Genomic DNA, 20,980 nt, shown 5'->3' on the forward strand with positions numbered 1-20,980 from the left:
TAATAATAATAATAATAATAATAATAAAGAAAAAGAAGGAGAAGAAGAAGAAGAAGATGAGAACTTTGAGATGGAATATTAATGTAACGATTAAACAATGATAATAACAAATGTCAAGGTTAGAGGTTCCACTAATGGTATATCAAACAAGTATAGTATAAACTCTTATTATTGAATTGGAAACCACACACAAAGGAGGTTCCAATCAGATTATATATTGTTAACATGATTACATTAGTCATCTTATTCAATTAATGCTAATACTTGTAAATCTCGTCAAGCATTCATGATTATAACTTATGTTAACAATAAATCAAGTTCCTTTCATAGCTCAGGTGTCGGTTATACCATACATTATGGGCTATGAAAGTGCCAAGCATTTGTTGTACCAAGTGTTATACAACATAAATCAAGATTAGTTATTTAACAAGCAAAGTATTAAAGAGTGAACAAGATAACAAATATAAAACATGTTAGTATCAAACATTAAAGTCCATATTAAGTTTACATTATACTTATTCTTACACCATTAGTGTAACCTTTTCACCTTGACATAATTAACTTAGCTAGACATAATGAAAGAAAGCAAAATAGATAAACAAAATAAGAACATAAAAGTTAACTAAGTAAAGGAAAGGAAATGAAAGGCATAAACTTAATATTAATGAAAACAAAGCATAAAAAATACAAAGAGAGAAAGGAAGAGCATGATCTTGATCTGAACACCAAGATGCCTAAATGCATGGCAAATGCCTCCTTTTATAGGCCAAAAATGGGAACTATTGATTTGATGACTAATTGATAAGTGGGTGGCCAACTTTTGACTTGGTGACAATCTTTATCTTCTCTTGTCTGCCCAAAACGTCATTGATAACGTCAAAATTGGAGCCAGTTGTAAACATGAAAGTTGTAGGCAATTGTCTCAGCTTTCTTGTGTAAAAACTTCAGCTCATTTGGACTTCTAGAACTCCAGATATGGCCAAAATACCGAACAGTGCTCGGGCTGGAAGACAGATTCGGGCTTCTTTGTTGTTGCTACAATTTGGACTTGATAATGGCCTTTTTAGATCTTGGGCTCCATATGAAAGTTGTAGGCCTATGTCTTACCTTTCCATCCATATAAATTGGACCTAAATCTGAGATATATAGCTCTAGATATGACCCAATTACCGAACAGTGTTCCGGTTTGGATTGCTCCGACATCTCTTTTCTAAGTTTGGCCTGCATTAAAAATAGACATTTACCACAAATTACAGGTATCTTGTATTATTAGATACATTATTATAAAACATATTTTAGTTAAGGAGTTATTGATACTTCAAGTGCAAAATGATGATATAAAACCATGATAAAAATGCACTTTTAAGTACTAATCAATCATCGGCCCCATTAGAGTCACAATAGGCATTGATTGCAAAGGAACCAGGTCTGTAGAAGAGACCATAATCAAGTATGTGTTTTAAGTATCATAGCACCTGTGTGGCTATTGTCCAGTGAGAAAAAGTAGGCACTTACATGTGCTAACAGAGTTGATTTACTGAGTATGCAATGTCAGGGTGTGTGAGAGTTATATATTGTGAAGCCCCCACCGTTTGCCTATATTCAGATGGGTCTGGAATACTTTCTCCATCAAACTTGGATAGCTTAGACCCGGAGACACAAGGTGCACGGTATAGACGGATACTGGTGAGTTGCACAGGATCTAGAAGATCAATTATATACCTGGTTTGTCAAAGATGTAACCCTGAAGAATTGTGTATGGCCTCAATTCCTAGAAAATATGTCAACTGGCTAAGATCCTTCATAGCAAACTCAAGTTGTAATTGAGATATAAGAGTGGTAATAAAATCCTGATCATTTGAGGTAACCAGAATGTCATCCATATAAACTAAGAAGAATGCATGGACATTGTCACAATGACAGATAAATAGTGAGGGATCAATTTGTGAAATTTAAAAATCAAGAGCCAAAAAAGCAGTGGACAATCGAGTAAATCAGGCACGAGGAGCTTATTTCAACCCGTAAAGAGATTTATGAAGCTTACAAACGAATTGGAGGTGTGCAAGATCAACAAATCCTTTGGGTTGTGTCATATAAACCTTTTCTTTTAACACACCATGAAGGAAGGTGTTAGAGACATCAAGTTGACGAATATCCCAGTTGAAAGAAATAGCGATGGTAAGAACTATTCAGACAGTAGAAAACTTGATGACTGGGTTAAATGTGTCAAGAAAATCAATGCCACTTCTCTGTAGATATCCCAAAGCGACTAATCTAGCATTATAATGTTCAACACTGCCATCAGGTCATCGTTTGAGTTTAAAAACCCATTTACATGGAACCAAATTCTTACCAGGGGGATGAGAACATAGTGATCACATGTCATTTTATAACAAGGACTAAAATTCATTGTCCATTGTCGCACGCCACTCAAGTATGAATGTTGCTTGAGCGTAGGAACTGGGCTCAACACAAACCAGACCTGCATGCAAAGCTTGAAGGGGGTGACGAGTGGAATATAAATGAAAATCAGGGAATCTATGAGGCTTATGATGACCAATCTGTGATCTAGTGATTATTTTTGTGGAAGGCTCATTAGTAGACAGGGCACCATTTTGGAGGTTAAGGATGGCATTGTAGTGGTGATCAAAAGAAAGACCAAGAGCTAGTGCACTAGGTATGGGAACGAATTCAGAAGACTTGGGTTAGCCATAATGGAGAGATGAGAGAGAGGAGTGGAGATGGTATTCATTTGAATTAATAGTTAGAGCAGTATGAGTATCATGTAAGGTAAGGTCAACAAGAACTTGAGTAGGTGAGGAAGTTGCTAGGGGATGAGAAAAATCAGAGGATGAGGAGAAAATATATAAAAAAGGAGTGAAGAATAGACCTGGAGACTTACCTAAAGAGGAGATGCAGTTGGCAGGATTTGTGATAATGGAGTGTACAGGAAATTGCTCTTTGTGAAAATCACATTTTGAGAAATATAGACACGTCTAGAGGAAGGATCTAAACATCGAAATCCTTTGTGATTGGAGCTATAACCAATGAAAATGCAAGGCATGCTACGATATGATAATTTATCATTTGTGTAAGGACGAAGACATGGAAAACATTGACATCCAAATGCTTGAAAAAATATGAAGTCTAGAGGAAGATGAAAAAGACGTTCATATGGTGAGACATAATCAAGAATTTTAGTAGGAAGTTGATTAATGATAAAGATAGCGGTGAGAAAAGCATCAACTCAAAATTTCTTAGATAAACCTGATTGAGCTAGAAGAGTAAGTCCCATATCCATAACATAACGATGTTTCCTCTTAGCAAGGCCATTTTATTGAGAAGTGTGAGGACATGATAGTCGATGAAAAATTCCATTATCCTTTAAAAAGTGTTTAAAGATGGTGGAACAATATTCACCACCATTATCACTTTGAAATTGTCGAATTGTGAATTGAAATTGTTTCTCTACTAAAAGCTTGAATTTAACAAATATAGAATAAACATCAGACTTATTTGAAATAGAAAACATCCAACAAAAATGAGAAAAATCATCAATAAAAATAACATAATAACGACAACCACTCAAGGAAGGTGTGGAAGTGGACCAGACATCAAAGTGAATTATTTCTAGAGGAGTAGTGGATTCTCTTAATGAATCAGAAAAGGGAAATTGTTTAGATTTGCTTAGTTGGCAAGGTGCACAAACTAATATTTTATTTATGGAATCACTAATTGGAAGAGAAAAATTAGAAATGACACGACGGATATTTTATTTATGGAATCACTAACTGGAAGAGAAAAATTAGAAATGACACGACGAAGGGTTTCTGGGAAAGGATGGCCCGGGTAGCAATGCTAGATAGAAGTAGGAGCCTTGACGCCAATAGTAATTATGAGAGCATCATATGGTGAAGCAGATAGTTGATGAAGGTTGATCGGATACAATCCATTATCACTTGATCCCGATAGGAGCATGTTCTTTGTCAGGATGTCCTTAATAGAAAAATTAGAACCAGTGAGTTTAAAAAGGACATTATTATCCTGATAAAATTTATTGATAAAGAGGAGATGAGTTGATGCTTGAGGACAATAAGCAACATTATTTAAGGCAAGAGTAGTAGAAAATAGGGTTTTAATAAAAGCATTGCCAGTATGAGATATGTGCAAACCTGTACCGTTATCTACTCCCACGAAAGCATCACCTTCAAAAGGGTGAGAAGTTGCAAGATTAGCAATATCTGAGGTAACATGAATATTAGCATCACTATCCGTATACCATTGATGTTAATTTAAATAAGTTATATTGGCTTCTGCAACCATGACAACTAAGTCAGTGGGAGGATGACGTTCTTGAAAAGAGTAATTCATGTGGTTAAAGCAATCCAAGGCCCAATGTCCCTCTCGCTTGCAGATTTGGCATGGAGATCGAGAACAAGAGTCAAAAGAAGCTGGTGAAGATGGGTGTGGGAGGTGAGGTAGTGGCTACCGAAACTAAGAGGAAGCACTACCCGATCCTTTAGATGCCCCTAAGAGGCGAGATTTATTACTGTTGTGACGATAACCTATTTTGGCTGTAGGTTTATGTGAGTAAAGAGCATAGGAACCTGCCTCATGGTGAAGAGACTGACTATGAAATTGTTACCTAAGGTCATGGTTCAGTAGTTCTGCATGAAAATCTAAAAATGACATGGATTTCTCTTTGGAGAGGAGCATATACGTAGTGATAAATGAATGAAATGAAGAGTTGAGACCATTAAGAACATATAATATTAGATCATAATCATCAATAGGTTTGCCAACAATAGAGAGTTCATCTGCAAGAGTTTTGACTTCGTCTAGAAATTTCTACAAGACAAGGAGCCTTGCTGTAAAGATTGCAACTTTTACTTGATAAGAGAAATTCAACAAGTTGATGGCGCAACAAAACATGCACCAAGGGCTTGCCAAACAAGACAAGAAGTTTCAAGGCCAGAAATGGTGGAAACCATTGTAAGAGATAATGAGGAGATAATCCATCCAAGTATTGTTTGGTTCTTATACTGCCAAGCCATATAAGTAGAATTAGTAATACCTTGGACTTTATGTTCTTCACTGGAAAATTGAGGAGGATAAAAATCAGAACCATCAACAATTCTCAAGAGTCCATAACTCCGTAACAGAGGAAGCAATTAAGCACTCCAGGCAAGGAAATTAGTTCCATCGAGTTTGATGGAAATAACTTGAGTTGGAAGATGAAACGCAGCGGAAGAAAAAAAATATGAAGCAGCAACTATAGGATCGTTAGAAGCGTTAACTATGAGACACTCTGATACCATAAAAGAATTAAATTACAATTGAAATTGCTTGAGTAAAATTGTGTTTTCTCAACCATATACACACACGTAAAGTCTGTTACAATATAAACTCTTTATAAGAGTTGTAGTTACAAAAAGATTCATTTGAAGAGACAAAAACAAACGGAGAACTAGAAACAATAAAACACTAGGTAACAGATATTAGTGTTTATCGTCAATCTTATTATTATGAACTTTATCCTTATCACAATACACTTCTTTAATTTCATTTTCACTCTTCCAAATTGTATTAGCATGGTTCACCACTAGACAATTAAAATATGCTGATGTAATATTACATCAGCGAGTAAACACAATTCTGTTAACCATTTATATTACTAAAGGATTTATCAATAAAAACTAGCTATAGAAAAAAGTTATGTTAGAAATTTATTATCCATGGACATTTTCATCAGTAATTAGTAATTCCAATGAAGTATTAACACCAAAACAATAAAATACATTGACCAGTTTTCATCGTCATTTTATTAATAAATAAATTACCAATGACATGTTCCCATCGCCTATTTCGTTAGAGAAAACTAAATATTGTTGACGACAAAGCTGATGGAATTGTCGAAAAAATTTCCATCACTAATAATTCCGCTGAAAAGGTTTAAATTTTTTAACCCAATAGGAAATACTGCTTATATTTCCAACAAAATCATCAATTAAAAAAATTGTTGAATGTTTATTGGCCACGATCTTATATTTCTTGGAGTTTGAATATGGTAAGGGTGGCCTGAACACCTGTGGAATGAATCAGCGGATATATACTGGGCTAAAGGTAGCAGTCATCCATCAAAGTCTTCTCCCTTTTAAGAACCAGCCAGAACTGTAAACCTCATCTCAACTTGCAAGAGTCTTTGAGTCTACAAAAATGGAGAATAAAGACTTGTGCATAAGACTTGGGAATTTCCCACCACCCTACTTGTGTATGAATGCTTCTCTCAGGCCTTAGGAAAAGAACAGAACAAAGACTTTGAATTTTTAGCAGTAGAGACTTGAAAACCTCAACGAAGGCTAAAAAGAATCCCACGCAGCCCAAGTAAATGGCAAGGGGAAAAAAACTAGGGGAAAAGGAAAAGTAAAGAGAGAACCAGCTAAAGTAGCTGCTATATTCAGAGATATCCCTCTATAACTTTCTACATTGACTCTACTATATTTGCAAACTTCATATCAATGGGCAATATTATGCTCAATGACATTAGTGAGAGGGTGTTTAATTCCAAGTTAAAAATGATAGATCATAGTTTCCTATTAGTTTATTGATTACATGATTAATAATCAGTGAACAACAATTTCCATGAAATAATCAACTTATTAACACATCTTTTAGTTCCAAGTTAAAAATGATAGATCATAGTTTTAGAAGGTCTAAAACTTCTAAAACGGATGTGAACATGTAAATATAAAGATCTAAAAAGAGATAACCAAGTAATACACTTTTTAAGAAAGCTAAAATTAGATTTTGAATTGAATTTGATACAACGATAACTTATATCGAGACACTAAAACTATGATTAAATAAATTTTTTTCCAATAATTATGTAGAATCGTGAACAAGAAGTATAAAAGATATAACGAAAATTAATTAATTATGTGATAAGCCAAAATAAGTTCTTTGATAATCAAAGACAAAAAAATCTCTCAAAACACATATAAAATTACAATAAGAATGTATTTGATAACTTAAAATAACAGATGTTTTTATAATGCCATTTATACTTAAAAATCCATAATTAATGTAATGGACTATCATCAACTTGTAATAAAATAATGCTCAAAGTTTTGACCTAAAACATTAAAATAAAAATAAAACTCTAAATTAAAACCCTAATTGCTGCTCATGATAGACTAGGAAAATTAGATGTAGAATAAAATCTTTGCTTTAAAAGAATTCTTAGCTAATTAGAGATGTCACCACTTGGTACTCTAATCAGACAAGAAAACTACTTCAATTAAATTTCTTTAATAATGCAACAAGCCTCCCATAAAATTTAAATAAGTATATGAAGTGATGAATTAGGTCTTTGTTGTGTATAAATTAAATTAACCAGGATTTGATCTTTACCTCTTAATGTTGTCTCTTTGAAATCCCTTTTGACTCAAATATTCTTAATAAGTTCATTGAATGCATATTTGAGCTCCTTTTGCCTTTAATCTTGTAATTGACCCAATTAAAACTTACAATAGATTTTTTGGTGTAGTCTTAATCACATTATCCATTTTCTTCTTAAAAGAATTCATCCACAAATCATCATCGACATCAAACAAAGAAAGATCAGAAACATTGAAAGTAACATTAACATCATACTTACCTGATAAATCCACTTTATAGATATTATCATTAATTCTTTTATGACTTGAAATGACCCATCTTCTTACAATATCAACTTAGATCTTCCTTGTTGAATTGTTTTTTTATATATACACCCAAACTCAATCGCTTAGTTAAAAAAATAACACTCTTTCACCTTTTATTAACTTACTACTATGTTGTTGTTGTTAATATAGTTGATAATACCTTAAATATTGAGTTAGAAACTCACGAACTCAATCAATAAAAAAGTTCTAAAATATTGTAAGTTTACAACTATATTTGATTTATTATCCAATTTGCCCTTATAAATGTTGCTAAAAAACTAAAATAAAAAATCATCAATCTTAGCGGTCATGGATCATTGCACAACCATCCTAGAACCATCTTTTTTCCAATAAGTTTAGTGAATTAACTAAGGATAATTATTTTTGGTTTGGTTTAGTTTTTATAAAAAAAAATAACCAAATTGAAATAAAAAAAAAAAACCAAAACCACACCAAAATCGATTCAAATTAGCTGGTTTCAGTTTGATTTGGTTTTTTAGGATGAAAACCAGTTCAAACCAGTTTGACTCAATTTTGTCTTATTTGGCTTGATTTTGCAGTTTAGCTCGGTTTTTTTGGTTTAAATTTGGTTTTTTCAAAATTTTAATCAGTTTTTTTCATGGTTTGATTTTTTTGGTTATTTTTTTTCCAGTTTTCTTTGTTTAATTGATTTTCTGGTTTTTTTGCTCACCTTTAGAATTAACTATAGTTGATTTGAGTTGTTTTTTGTGTGTTTTTTTAATTGATTTTTTATTTTAATTTTATTATTCAACATTCGATTGATTAGAAATTAAATTTTATAATTTATTTTTATTTTATTTTATAATGTTATTCCGGTCTTATAACCTGAGTTGCAAGGATAGCAAGTTAATATGGATTGATTAGGGTCATTTTTATGTTATTTTTTATTTTTATTTTCAATTTCATTCTTTAACATTAGGTTGTTTAAAAATTAAGTTTCATAATTTATTTTGATTTACTTTATGTTGGGGTTATTATGGTCTAATGATTAAGGTTGTATATTTGATAAGTTAATTCAAGTTGATTTAATATGTTTTCGTCTTAATTTTCTTAAAAAAAGTTGTCTTGAGTTTTTTTAATCATACTATATTTTTATTAGTCATACAAATTATCTTTGGATTTATCAAGTTAATCAGATCAACTCTCATATTATTTAATTTTATTTGCTAGAAAAAAATATTAGTAATGCATAGATATTTTTTTACATTATAAAAAGTGATTTGACTCATGATGTAGCATAGGCTAATGATCTAATATCTAACTAAAACATTTCTTAAATTATGGGAGCCAAAACATTAACAAAAGCTATAAAAGCTTGGAAAAATATTACTCACTCATACTCATAAATATTATTCAATGAAATAGTATAATGATAATTTTATGTATTATTCATCTATACTAAAAAACATTGATAATGGTAATTTTGTGTTTCATACCAACAAATTTGAAACTAGACATAAGAGTTATTAATATCTTTTCATAAGATTCATGAGTCAATATAAAATTAATCAGGGAAAAATAAGTCTTTTAAAAAGCATGGTAAAACAATTAAAATACTTTTAAAAGCCAAAAAAAAAGAAGTATAGCATCAAGTGCAATTTGGTACTTTAACAATGGTTTTTTTTTATAATTATTATGTCAAACTAAGGACAATTTGGTATTTAAATAGATATAAAAAATAAAATAAAAAGAATAAATGGCATACTAAAACAACCATGATGTAGGAAACCAAAATCTAAAATTGGCCTTAAAGGCTTTTTCATTTTTCTAGAATGGTTTTTTTTTTGTTATCATCATATCAAGTTAGGGTAAATAAATCTTTTCATAAAAATAAAATAAATAAGAAGTAGCTAGAATATGCCTAGCAATTGCCAGTACGAGGTATCCACTCCCTTCCAACAATACTTATGACATTTTCTATTATCCAAAGCTATTATTTTATCATGTATTTTTTAAGGCAATGTTTGTTGAAATTGAGTGGCTTTCTTTTTTATTTTGTTTTTTTTCTCTCCTTTTCTTTTAAAATGATAACTTGACCATTTTTGTTGTTGGTATTTTTAAATTTAGCCTATATTTTTTTTTTAATTTTTGTTCTTGGTTTTTTTGTAAATATTTTATTTGTTTTAAATTTCATCATTTAATATTAATTTGTCATATATTATGTTTTTTTATTTTATCATTATTCTTTTGATTTTTATTTTTTTGTTCTTTTTATAAAAGTTTTATTTGTTTTTAATTTCTTCAATTCAAATTAATGGTATATTATTTTTATCAATTTAATCCTTATTCTTTTAATTTTTTAATCCTTTTGCAAAATTCATTATTCTTTTTAATTTCACATTTTAATAAAATATAAAATTTATTTTCTATTACAACTTTGATTTTCATTCTTTTAATTTCTAATTTTAGTTTTGAATTATTTTGTATAATTAAAATTATTTTTTAATTTTATTTTTTAATATTTGATTGAATGAGAATTGAATTTTACGTTTTGTTTCATATAGGGTGCTTTGGGTTTAATAATCCAGTTTATGAGTTTAAAAATTTAACATGAGTTGATATTTTTTTTTAAAAATAAATTTTATGATTTTTTTTATTTTTTTATACCGAGTTAAAAAAATAAATTTTATGATTTTTTTATTTTTTTATAACGAGTTATTCTAATCTCATGATTTAAATTACGAATTTTGTAGGATAATCCAGACTGACATGACCTTTATTAATAATTATTGGTATTACAAGTTTTTTATATTAACTAAAATTGATTAGCGTCTATTTTTTTAGGTTTTTTTTACACCATTTCATACTTTTATATTTAATTCATTAAAAATTGAGTTATATTATTTTGTTTTTTATGAAAATATTTTTTTCTAGGTTCTCGTAATCTTATTTTTTAAAAATTTCTTCCATCTTATATCTTTATATATTTTTAATTATTTAATTAAAATAAAATTAATTTTTTAAAAAAAAAATGCATTTGCTTCACTAAATATTATTTACTGGAAAAAAATTGGCATGATGATATGCAAGTACAGGGCTAATATTTTAATTTAAAAAGCATGTGTGATATTGTAATAATATTTTTTTAAATATTTTTTATTTAAAAAATATTAAAATAATTTTATTGTAAAATTTATTTTTAATATCATTATATTAAAATAATTTCAAAATATAAAAAAATTTCAAAAAAAAATTAAATTTAAAAAAAAAAGGACTAAAGAAAGAAATCTAAGCAGTGCAATGACTCGAAGAAAACGAATAACAGACCCGCACACACCATCCTTCACTCCTTCTCTCTGTGTGTGAAGATTGAACAACAGAACCAGCATGAACGACAATCAAAAATCACTAATCCTCAACTCCTCGTCTCAGTACCCACTTCCTCAAGGTACCCATCTTCACTTTCTCCATTGTTAACTCCATCTTTTCATCAATTTTTTTTTTTTTCAGGAGTGAAGTTATCATATGGTACAGCAGGGTTCAGAGCAGATGCATCAATCCTGGAATCAACAGTATTCAGGGTTGGGATATTGGCAGCTCTTCGATCTTTGAAAACCCAATCACTGACCGGGTTAATGATCACCGCTTCTCATAATAAAGTCAATGACAATGGTGTCAAAATCGCTGACCCCAGTGGTGGCATGCTCACTCAGGAATGGGAGCCCTTCGCTGATGCCATTGCCAATTCCCCCACTCCACAACATCTCGTTCAGGTCACTATCGGATAATTCTATCTTTTCTTTTTTCTTTTTCTTTCTTTCATGGATTTTAAGTTTCAATTTTGGTTGATTGGTTAAGAACCAATTAGTTGTATAGCATTCAGAGCAGAAGCATAGATTTTGTTAGATTAAATTGGAGAAAATATTGGACTTATGGTGTGTCGGCTTTTCTTTTCTTGTTAAATAGTTAATAGATGAATTTGTGAAGAAGGAGAACATCCGGTTTGATGGAGTGCGGTCTGCGGAGATATTGTTGGGAAGAGACACGAGGCCTAGTGGTGAATCACTCCTTGAAGCTGCTAAACAGGTATCCCCTCCCTCCAATTTCCATCAATCCCCAGTATGAAAGAGAAAATGTGTAATCTTGGACCTATTCTTTATTCATATCTATAAGAAATCATTTTTTTCTTGCTTGTTCTTTATGTTTAAATGAAGGGTGTCTATTCAATCGTTGGAGCTACTGCCACTGATATGGGAATTTTAACTACTCCCCAATTACATTGGATGGTTCGTGCTAGAAATAAGGGCATGAAAGCGACTGAACTTGATTACTTTGAACAGCTTTCAAGCTCATTCAGGTTTGTTTCAGACACAAAGTGTTTTTCGCATTACCAATAAAGTGATTACTTTCAAACTTAAGCGATTCCAAATACAAAAAATTGTCTCCGCTTAAGTTCTTTATGTGATTTATTAGGTGTTTTATGTGATTTATTAGGTGCTTGGTTGATCTGACTCCAAATCAAATCAAAATGAACAACACAGATGACAAGTTAGTTGTGGATGGGGCTAATGGTGTGGGTGGAGAAAAACTTGAAGTGTTAAAGAAGATGTTGAACAGCATGGTTATTGAGGTTCGTAATTCTGGAAAAGAAGGAGGTGTACTTAATGAAGGAGTGGGTGCTGATTATGTGCAGAAAGAAAAAGTTGTTCCACAAGGATTCTACTTGAAAGATGCTGGGATTAGGTCAGCCATGTCCTCATATCTTGCAGTAGTTTTATTCTTTCTTGGTAGTCTACCTTGCAGCAAAAGCCTTAATTTTACTGAAGTTGCACTAGTTACCTGCATGTGCATTTCATAGTAGTGTGTTTAATATGGAGTTAAGTATAATATAATTTGGCAATGATTTCCATGTTTGTTACCGTAGATTCATATCAAGATATTAAAGCTTTCTGTTAATGGGTTTAAGCTGCATGGATTTGTTGTTATTTGAATGGTTAAATCAGAATGAATGATACTTTTTTATGCTTCTCTTTTAAATGTATAACTGATGCTTGTAACTATTATTAGCAGCAGATTTATTCTTGCCTCTTGGGGTATCAATCTAAGACAAATCAGATGTGTATTATGTTTGCTGAAATTGATATTCTTGTCTCGTTTGATTCTTACTTGTAGCAGGGGAAGCTAATTGCATGGGCATTTCTAGTTTTTCAGGTGTGCAAGTTTGGATGGAGATGCTGATCGGCTTGTTTATTTTTCTGTGCAATCAAATAACGCCAGCAATATCGATCTTGTTGACGGGGACAAGATACTATCTTTGTTTGCTTTGTTCATCAAGGAGCAACTAAGTATTCTTAAAATGGAAGGGGATAATCATGTAGATGAAAATTATGAAGCTCGTCTTGGGGTTGTACAAACAGCTTATGCAAATGGAGCATCCACAGATTATCTCAAACAGTTGGGCTTAGAAGTTGTGTTTACTCCTACGGGAGTGAAATACTTGCATGAGAAAGCTGCTGAGTATGATATTGGGATCTATTTTGAGGCCAATGGCCATGGCACCATCCTGTTCTCGGAGGGCTTCTTATCTTGGTTAGATGCCAGAAATAATGAGCTCTCCAAATCTAAAGGTTATTTCTGAATTCTGATATGATCTTCTATTGATAGTCTTGAATGTCAGCAAATATCATGAAGCATTTGGTTCCTTCAGGTTCAGAACAGCAAAAGGCTGCTTTGCGACTATTGGCAGTTAGTAACTTGATCAACCAAGCTGTTGGGGATGCTTTAAGTGGTTTGCTGTTGGTAGAAGCCATTTTACAATACAAGGGATGGTCAATACACAACTGGAGTGAGCTTTACCATGACCTACCAAGCAGGCAGCTTAAGGTTTACTTTCTTGATTACTTACCATGAAGAAGCCCCTTTTTTGAGTTTAGGTTTCTCACCATATGTTTTAGTCTGTGACACCACTTGTCCCCCATCATGCACCTTTCTGCAATTTTGAAACTCTAATGGAAGCATCGTGTCAAATAGGCTAAGAAAATAACTAGCTTCCATTTGTAACCATTACACAACATATGTTTTTCTCCAAATTCAGAAATTAACTCTTGTGCTGCTTTGGATTATTGACAGGTTAAAGTCGTGGACAGAACTGCTGTTGTTACAGCAAATGCTGAAACTGTGGTCGTGAGACCCCCTCTCATTCAAGAAGCCATCAACGTTGAAGTTGGTAATAGCATTTTTGAAACCTGATTTTATGGAACTGCACATTATGCCTTTAGATTTGCATCTGTGTTTTTCTTGCATACTCTGAGTTTCACTATTGGTCTACACCATCCATTTTTTTGCTCAGCTTTGATTAGAAGAAAAAAATAATAATAACATAGAAGCATGAAAATCCCAGTTATCAACAGGCCTTTGGCTTAGTAGTAGTGAGTTCCTTGCATTTGCAAGAGGTCAGAGCTTCAAATATTTCTTCTGAAGAATTTGAGCTTAAAAAATGCACCATTACAAGAAGAGGCCATTGTAGCTCCTCATATCTGTAGTGGTGGCCAATTCAATCTGTCGTGGTAACACGACTCTCTTGTCCCCTTATCTACTGACCACCAACGCTAACCCCTTGACTGCAGACTGCATAGTGCAAGGTGCTATGTTGACAAAAAAAATGCAACTTCTAGTTAATTAACGTTAAGCATGTAGATAGTATACAAATACTCCTTGTGGCAATGGATGGGATGGGCATGTGCATGTGCATTTGCACGCGCAGATGAGGGTTTCTCAAACTACAAATTTGTTTTTCCCTTCATATGGCTAACTATGTCTACTTCAATTATTTTTGTTCAGCAAAATACCCTCGAGGGCGATCATTCATACGGCCATCTGGAACAGAGGATGTTATACGTGTATATGCAGAGGCATCAATCCAAGAAGCAGCAGACAGCCTTGCCAACTCCGTAGCGAAACTTGCGGACCAGTTCCTCGGATTAGGCAACTCCGGATAGGCAGATGGTCTCTGCTCTTTAACTCTTTTCTTTAACCAAAATGATGACATTGTCACCCTCAGGATTCTCATTTCACCAACTTTAATTACAGAGTTCATATTGTTTATCACATTTATAATTGTGGAATGGAAAAATTGTAGCATTTTCACTGGGCTGAACATATCTGGTTATTTTCAAAAAAACTTTATCAAGGCAGGGAAGGACCGCGGGTTTTTCTTTTTATTGGGAGAGAGGGTCAAACTCGCAACCCCTTGGGCCCAACCGTCTTGGACCATTTGGTTACAAGGCCTTGGCAAGTACAACCTTAAACTTTATGCTTCCTAAAAGCCCCACAATAATTAACAACATGACAGCTTCATGAACTTCAATCTTGAAACCAGCATTGCAGCTGTTTACATTTTATCCTGAGGACGCACCATGGATTGGCCTTTAAATTTTCCCATGCTGAAGCTTCCTCTAAATTTAGGCACGCTGAATGTCCAGGGATCCTCGAGCATACTTTCCACATCACATATCGTAAGTTAAATTCCTCGAAAAATTTCGAGATGATGGAAATATGCAGACTGTCAAGCACGTGCGTAGCACTCAACTGGCTTTTATCACTCTCGAGTCTCGAGCAATATTTTGTAAGACAGGAGGGGCTGGTAAATGGCAGGTCTCGGTGATATGGTGGCATTTAATTGTCGGAGTACAAGACAAACTATCCAAGTGAATTTTGGTTAAGTATTTGACTGCAAGTTTTCACTTAAACCAGCACCCATGCCAGATTCTAGGATGAGAGCATAACTCAACCCTCGCAAACATGCAGAACTCAGCCAGTCCAGTTTAACATTTATGATTTGTTTCAAAAGACAAATCAGAGCAAACTGCAGATTACATAGCAGCTTTTAGCCAAATCTGCATAAACTTGAATTACATTTTGGTTACAGAACCTATCACCAACCATAGTCTTCAAATTCTTCAACACATAGTCCAAAAAGGCCTTACAGGCATATACTTGCAATATAACCCGCCAGCTAGTTGCAGGGTCAAAAATTGGAAAAATTAAAAATAAAAATAAAAATTTACAGCACTCGACAACACCCGTGGAGCAACGCACAACGACAGACTGTCTGATGCCGCCCTCTTATCCCAAACTCACAGAACTGCACGGCATTTGATGATATCTTCACAAATTATGATATTTAAGAGTTTCATTCCAGATGAAGAAAAAACCGAGGATCAAGATGAGTCTTTCTAGTGAAAATCGGTATTAGATCTGATTCTAAAATTTCCTCTGCACTTTATATTGTATATAGCTTGTAGAACTTGAATATGTTCCAACAACTGAAAGAGAAGGCGTCTGGGCTTACGTATTTCTCTCCCTTCTTTTGTAACTTTACAAAAATTAACGATGGAATTGAAAGATGCAACTCCTGGTTTTATGATGATGAATGAAATAAGCCATGGGCGCCCTAACAATGCACTAACTTTGCATTTCTTCTGAATACTACAGGGCATATAAAGTTGCATTCAACACCATGCTTCTCTCCTTTTCATACAACGGCTCAACATCGTTCACCAAAACCAAGCAATCCTGCATGATGCAGCTAAAACCAGATAATGTGGCCTAGCACATTCCCTGCACTAGGCAGTATTCCTTGCACTAATGCACTCTGCCAAACTGAACCCTCATTAAAGAAAATTTCCAAACTTGTCTTCCCTTTTAAATATCATATAATATCACACAACCTCAAACTACACGCTCTTATGAAATATAGAAAATCGATACATGAAGGGGGCGGCTGGAGTTTCAATGGAAGTTCTAGTCAGGATAGAATGATGGAAATGGATGGAAACATCGAAGAATGGAAGGAAAGATAATGTTCAACCCTCTAGAGATACAGAAAACACCATTTCAGAGAGGAAGAACAAGGATTAAACTCGTAAATCTCACTGATACAGTCACATCACAATGAGACTGGACTTTAGGATAGCTCGCCACTCAATGGAATCCACCAAAGAAATACAAAACTAGAAACAAGCTTAACAAGCTCACTTTAATTTTACCTTGAACAAATTCTCTCCTCTTCCATCCTCGGGTTATAACATATATATATATATATATATATATATATATATATATATATATATATATATATATATATATATATATATATAGCTAAAACTTACAATTAAAAGACAAGAAAGCATTGCCATGAGAAGTTCAACCAACCTACTATAGCTAACATAGAAAACTTGGTCCTATACTAAAGTGCTAGCTTGACGAGGAAAATAAATGATATGTTAGGGTAGCTACGAGATATCATCGGTTTGCTCATTTAATACTTTAGGGTGCCTAAGTTACATGGGACAAGAGAGATTTGTAGAGAATGAGAGGAGAGAAAGAAAGCTGGGAAGAAGAAGAGAAGGAGCAGGAGAAGAGAGGGGGAAGAAAGGGAGGAGGAAATCTGTAAATTTTTTTAATTCATCCAAAATAGAATAACATTAAGCCCAATAATAAAATCCAATAACAATGGATGTGCCCGGTGACATTAACCTGGCTGTGATACCAAAGCTGACGAGGGACAAGAGAGATTTGAAAAGAAGGAAAGAAGAGAAAGAATGAAAGAGAAGATGGGAAGAAGAAGAGGAGGAGGAGAGTGGAGAGGGGAAAGAATGGGAGGAGGAGATCTGTAAATTTCTAAAATTCATCCAAAAACAGTACATAATGTGAAAAATTACATAGGAATGGCAACACCCTACACAACCACCAACAATTAGGGCTAAATGCTCACTAGAAATAAAATGAAGTCTAAAATAAAATAACATTAAGCCCAATAATAAAACCCAAATAAAATTCAATAATATAGGCTTAGATGTACCCAATCACTTAATCAAAGAGTGATGAGTTAGGCTATCCTTCATTGCTTATGACCAAGCACATGTGCGAACTATGTCCCAGGCCACCGTTACGTCATATGGATTTTAATTTGCTTGCCTTTCATGTTCTTCCATTAATAATATTTCAGCTACTACACCGTTTAGGAATGCTCCAGCATTAAAAATGCCCTGCTCTCTAAGTAAGTAACTAGAGCTCCTTTTCTAATAAAAAAAATACCAGGATCAAACCCACTTCCAATTGACAAATGTCTCTTAATAAGACACTAACAGGTAAAGAGTAAGAAATTCCAAGAGGTTACATCTTCTACATTGTTAGACCAGCAAGTAAAAAACGAGTGCTGAAAGTGTAAGTGATCCAATAACATGTGCGAGGTAGGGGTGTTCACTGATCCCTTTCTTAAGGACATTCCAACCCTCAAAGCTTCTTATTTTTTCCAAAGAGATCCACTCCATCCTATCCCCCCCCCCTCTAAACTGTATGCGTTCATTCACTCAAGAATCATTTCATGCTTCTTAGAAGTTGAAAAAAATAAACATTCGAATGGCCCCCTTCCACCAACTAAAGTATGAACCTCCCACTTATTGTTCAAGCAAAATCCTTTTTGTGCAATTCATGTTGCACGATCAATAATCCATGCTTGTAGAGTATTCTGAAGTTGCATACTGATAATTCTAATGAAAATCTTCTGAAGTTGCATCTAACAAGAGGAAAACTAACCTTTTTATCCTTGGCCAAACTACAAGTGGCAAGCAATACAGCAATATGATCTAACATTAAATACGAGTGCCCTTGGTTTGCAAGCAATTTAAAGGTTTCATAGTTGGGGGAAAAAATCAGATGGATGCCCAACCTCAAACAAAATTTCCCAGCAGTTTTAGCTGGCAGCTTTTTGGAAGGAAGTTTTAAGATCCTCCAATTGGCACCACAACATCAAAGCCAAATGATCAAATATGGTTTTTGGAGACTACATGTGTGTGGTGCTGAACTAATTAGCCAGTAAATGGTTAAAGCATTGTTACGGTGTATAGTATAATTACAAACTCCCAGCAGTCCAGACATTGCAATAACCAAAATGGACACCAAATTTTATCATAAGACGGCCTCCACAAATATAGAGTGACATGTATATTATTATAGATTTATATCCATATCAAGCAATTAGCAAACATAAACTCAATCAACAAAACTTGAACAAAAAAGCAAACACTTCCAGTATTTGGGGGAAAGTATAGAGATGTCGTGAAACAATCATCCATTACCTCCACAATGCTGCCTCAAATTTATAATCTGCTTATAATCAACAAAGAAATCCAACATTCCCTCTAACTTTCAGAACCAGCTTTCGAGCTCCGAAAATCCCTTTTCAATTCAGTAACTCTTTTCATACAAGCTGCCTTCGACTTCCCCGGAACAGCAGCTGCAATCTTCTCCCACCTCATCGCCACATCCTTAGAAAATACTTTCAATGCATTTAACAAAGCAATATCCTCTCCTGTAGTCCACCCCAATCCAACGCCAACCTCCTGCCTACTTTCATCACTCTCTAATCCTTGACTCCCACTTTCAGCTCTTGTATCCAGTGGCTTCCTGTTCTTCAAAAATATCGCATAGGAATCACTATCATCCGTCTTCTTCTCTCCCAATTCTTTAGCTTTCTTTATCACACTCTCCACTCTATACCTCCCATTAAATGCCTCAGCAATCACCTCCCATCTCCTTGGCTTCCCTACAGGATTCTTCACCATTTGTTTCTTCAGAATCTCCGAATCCTCTTCATTCCACTCCTCTCTCTCATTTCTCACCACACCATTTTCACCACTAGCCAAAGTTTCAGCCTTTTTCCCTTTACTCGACAACCCATTTGTTATTTGCACATTTTGAATCGGATTCTTCACAATCTCCTCAGATCTAATCGGTTTTGATCTCTTTTTTCTAGCTTGTTTTTCTTCTACAAATTCGGGTTCTTGTTCAAGGGGTTCAAGGATTGGGCCTTGACCAACACGAATGTCACCTCCAGTGAGGTGAGAGGGAGCGAAAGGGCCAACGAGGAGGGAGACGGAGACCCAGAAGAGGAGGGATCTGATTGGTTCTGTTTGGAGGTAGAGAAATGAGAGAAGTAACAAAAGGGAAGAGAGAGAGATTGATAGGAGGAGGAACAATTTGTTAAGTGGTTTTTGTTGGGTTTGGGTATCGGTTAGTGAAGATGGGATCGGGCGAGATTGAAAGAGGAATCGAGGTCTGGCGTCCTCGTCTAAAAACTCCATGCTTCTCTTTTCGAGAGCTAAGGAGACGTGCCGACGTGAACAAATGAAAGTTCGGTTTTTCCAGTGCAAAGTCTTTGGTCCCTATATGTTGCCAAACATTATACTTTATTTACATTTTTCTTCCAAGAAAAATTGCACACGTGTGATAGTAGGATTGAGAAAATAGACCTTCATTTGGCTTTCTTTAGCAATGACATGAATGTTATTCATTGAGAGACTATTTTGATACTTCAATTTAGTAGGGCTGTCCACTATCATTGCTAAAGAAATATATATATTTAATTAACTTGTACTATCATGATTAATCCCTGAATTCATTGAATATCTTAGATAAAATATATTAAAAATAATAAATATATACAAAAATAATTAAACCTGAATAAAAAAAAAAGGGAATAAATTCCTTCCCCTTTCAGCCACAACCTTAAAAAAATAATATTTGAACCTTGTTGAAGTATGTGTGTTTTTTTTATAATTACATAAAATCTTATAAGATTTCATCTTTATAGAAATCAAATCTAATATTCTTCATCAAATAAAAATTTTAAAAATTGTTAAAAGATCAAATTATCTTCATATATAGTAAAATAGCTCTCATGTCAATTTCTTTTTTCAATATCTCTTCTTTTCTTCTCTCATTTCTTTCACTTCCTTTCTCAATAAGGATTGTACAATCAATAAAAACCAATTTAGATTTTTTAGGGTTTTAAAAAATACCAGTGCGGGTAGTCTTATTGCCAAATAGTTGTGAATGTTGTAATGAATTGGGGTCAATTTCACTCAATGCAAAATGCCTGCTGGATTGGTGTTGGTGATGTTGTCTTGATGTTCTAACAACCATAATTAATATTTATTTAATTCCATGTTTAAAATCTTCCAAAGATAAACGAAAATAAGCTTCAAAACCATTCTAACTTCGTAGCTTGCAGACTTACAAGTTCTGAGGCCCGGTGACATTATCAAAAGACCTGGAACATTGATAGTGTTTAATAAATTGTGCTGCTTTGATTTTTGTTAGGAGCTGTTCTTTTCCCAGAGGCTACACTTCCTTTGAGATTTATTAAACCCAGTTTCATTTCTGTCGTTATAAAGGCATTGGTTCAAGTTCATGAATCTTCAGTTCAACATGTCATTAAGAAGGTATTTAATTTGATATTGACAGTGATAATT

General features: G+C 33.6%; 2 protein-coding genes and 1 long non-coding RNA gene across 3 annotated transcripts; 1 reads left to right on the plus strand and 2 right to left on the minus strand.

The window, feature by feature from the left end:
- Window positions 1–3,792: 3,792 nt before the first annotated feature.
- LOC105121610 (uncharacterized) lies at window positions 3,793–5,403 on the minus strand. Its single transcript, XR_841575.1, has 3 exons — window positions 4,632–5,403; window positions 4,173–4,529; window positions 3,793–3,996 (listed from the first exon to the last, which is right to left on the minus strand). It is a non-coding gene; the product is annotated as an uncharacterized LOC105121610 (long non-coding RNA).
- A 5,553-nt stretch (window positions 5,404–10,956) lies between these two features.
- DRT101 (phosphoglucosamine mutase-like protein) lies at window positions 10,957–14,820 on the plus strand. The gene is made up of 9 exons (XM_011020340.1): window positions 10,957–11,112; window positions 11,175–11,437; window positions 11,631–11,750; window positions 11,879–12,021; window positions 12,159–12,407; window positions 12,876–13,291; window positions 13,372–13,547; window positions 13,794–13,890; window positions 14,505–14,820. The coding sequence occupies exons 1-9, from the start codon at window positions 11,052–11,054 to the stop codon at window positions 14,660–14,662; spliced, it is 1,683 nt and encodes a 560-aa protein (XP_011018642.1). The 5' UTR covers window positions 10,957–11,051; the 3' UTR covers window positions 14,663–14,820.
- A 3,727-nt stretch (window positions 14,821–18,547) lies between these two features.
- Window positions 18,548–19,896, minus strand: MAMYB (Duplicated homeodomain-like superfamily protein). Its single transcript, XM_011020341.1, has one exon. The coding sequence runs from the start codon at window positions 19,808–19,810 to the stop codon at window positions 18,869–18,871; it is 942 nt and encodes a 313-aa protein (XP_011018643.1). The 5' UTR covers window positions 19,811–19,896; the 3' UTR covers window positions 18,548–18,868.
- Between the last annotated feature and the right edge of the window lie 1,084 nt (window positions 19,897–20,980).

The sequence above is a fragment of the Populus euphratica genome, unplaced genomic scaffold, assembly GCF_000495115.2.
Source record: "Populus euphratica unplaced genomic scaffold, PopEup_1.0 scaffold25.1, whole genome shotgun sequence".
Taxonomy (NCBI): Eukaryota; Viridiplantae; Streptophyta; class Magnoliopsida; order Malpighiales; family Salicaceae; genus Populus; species Populus euphratica.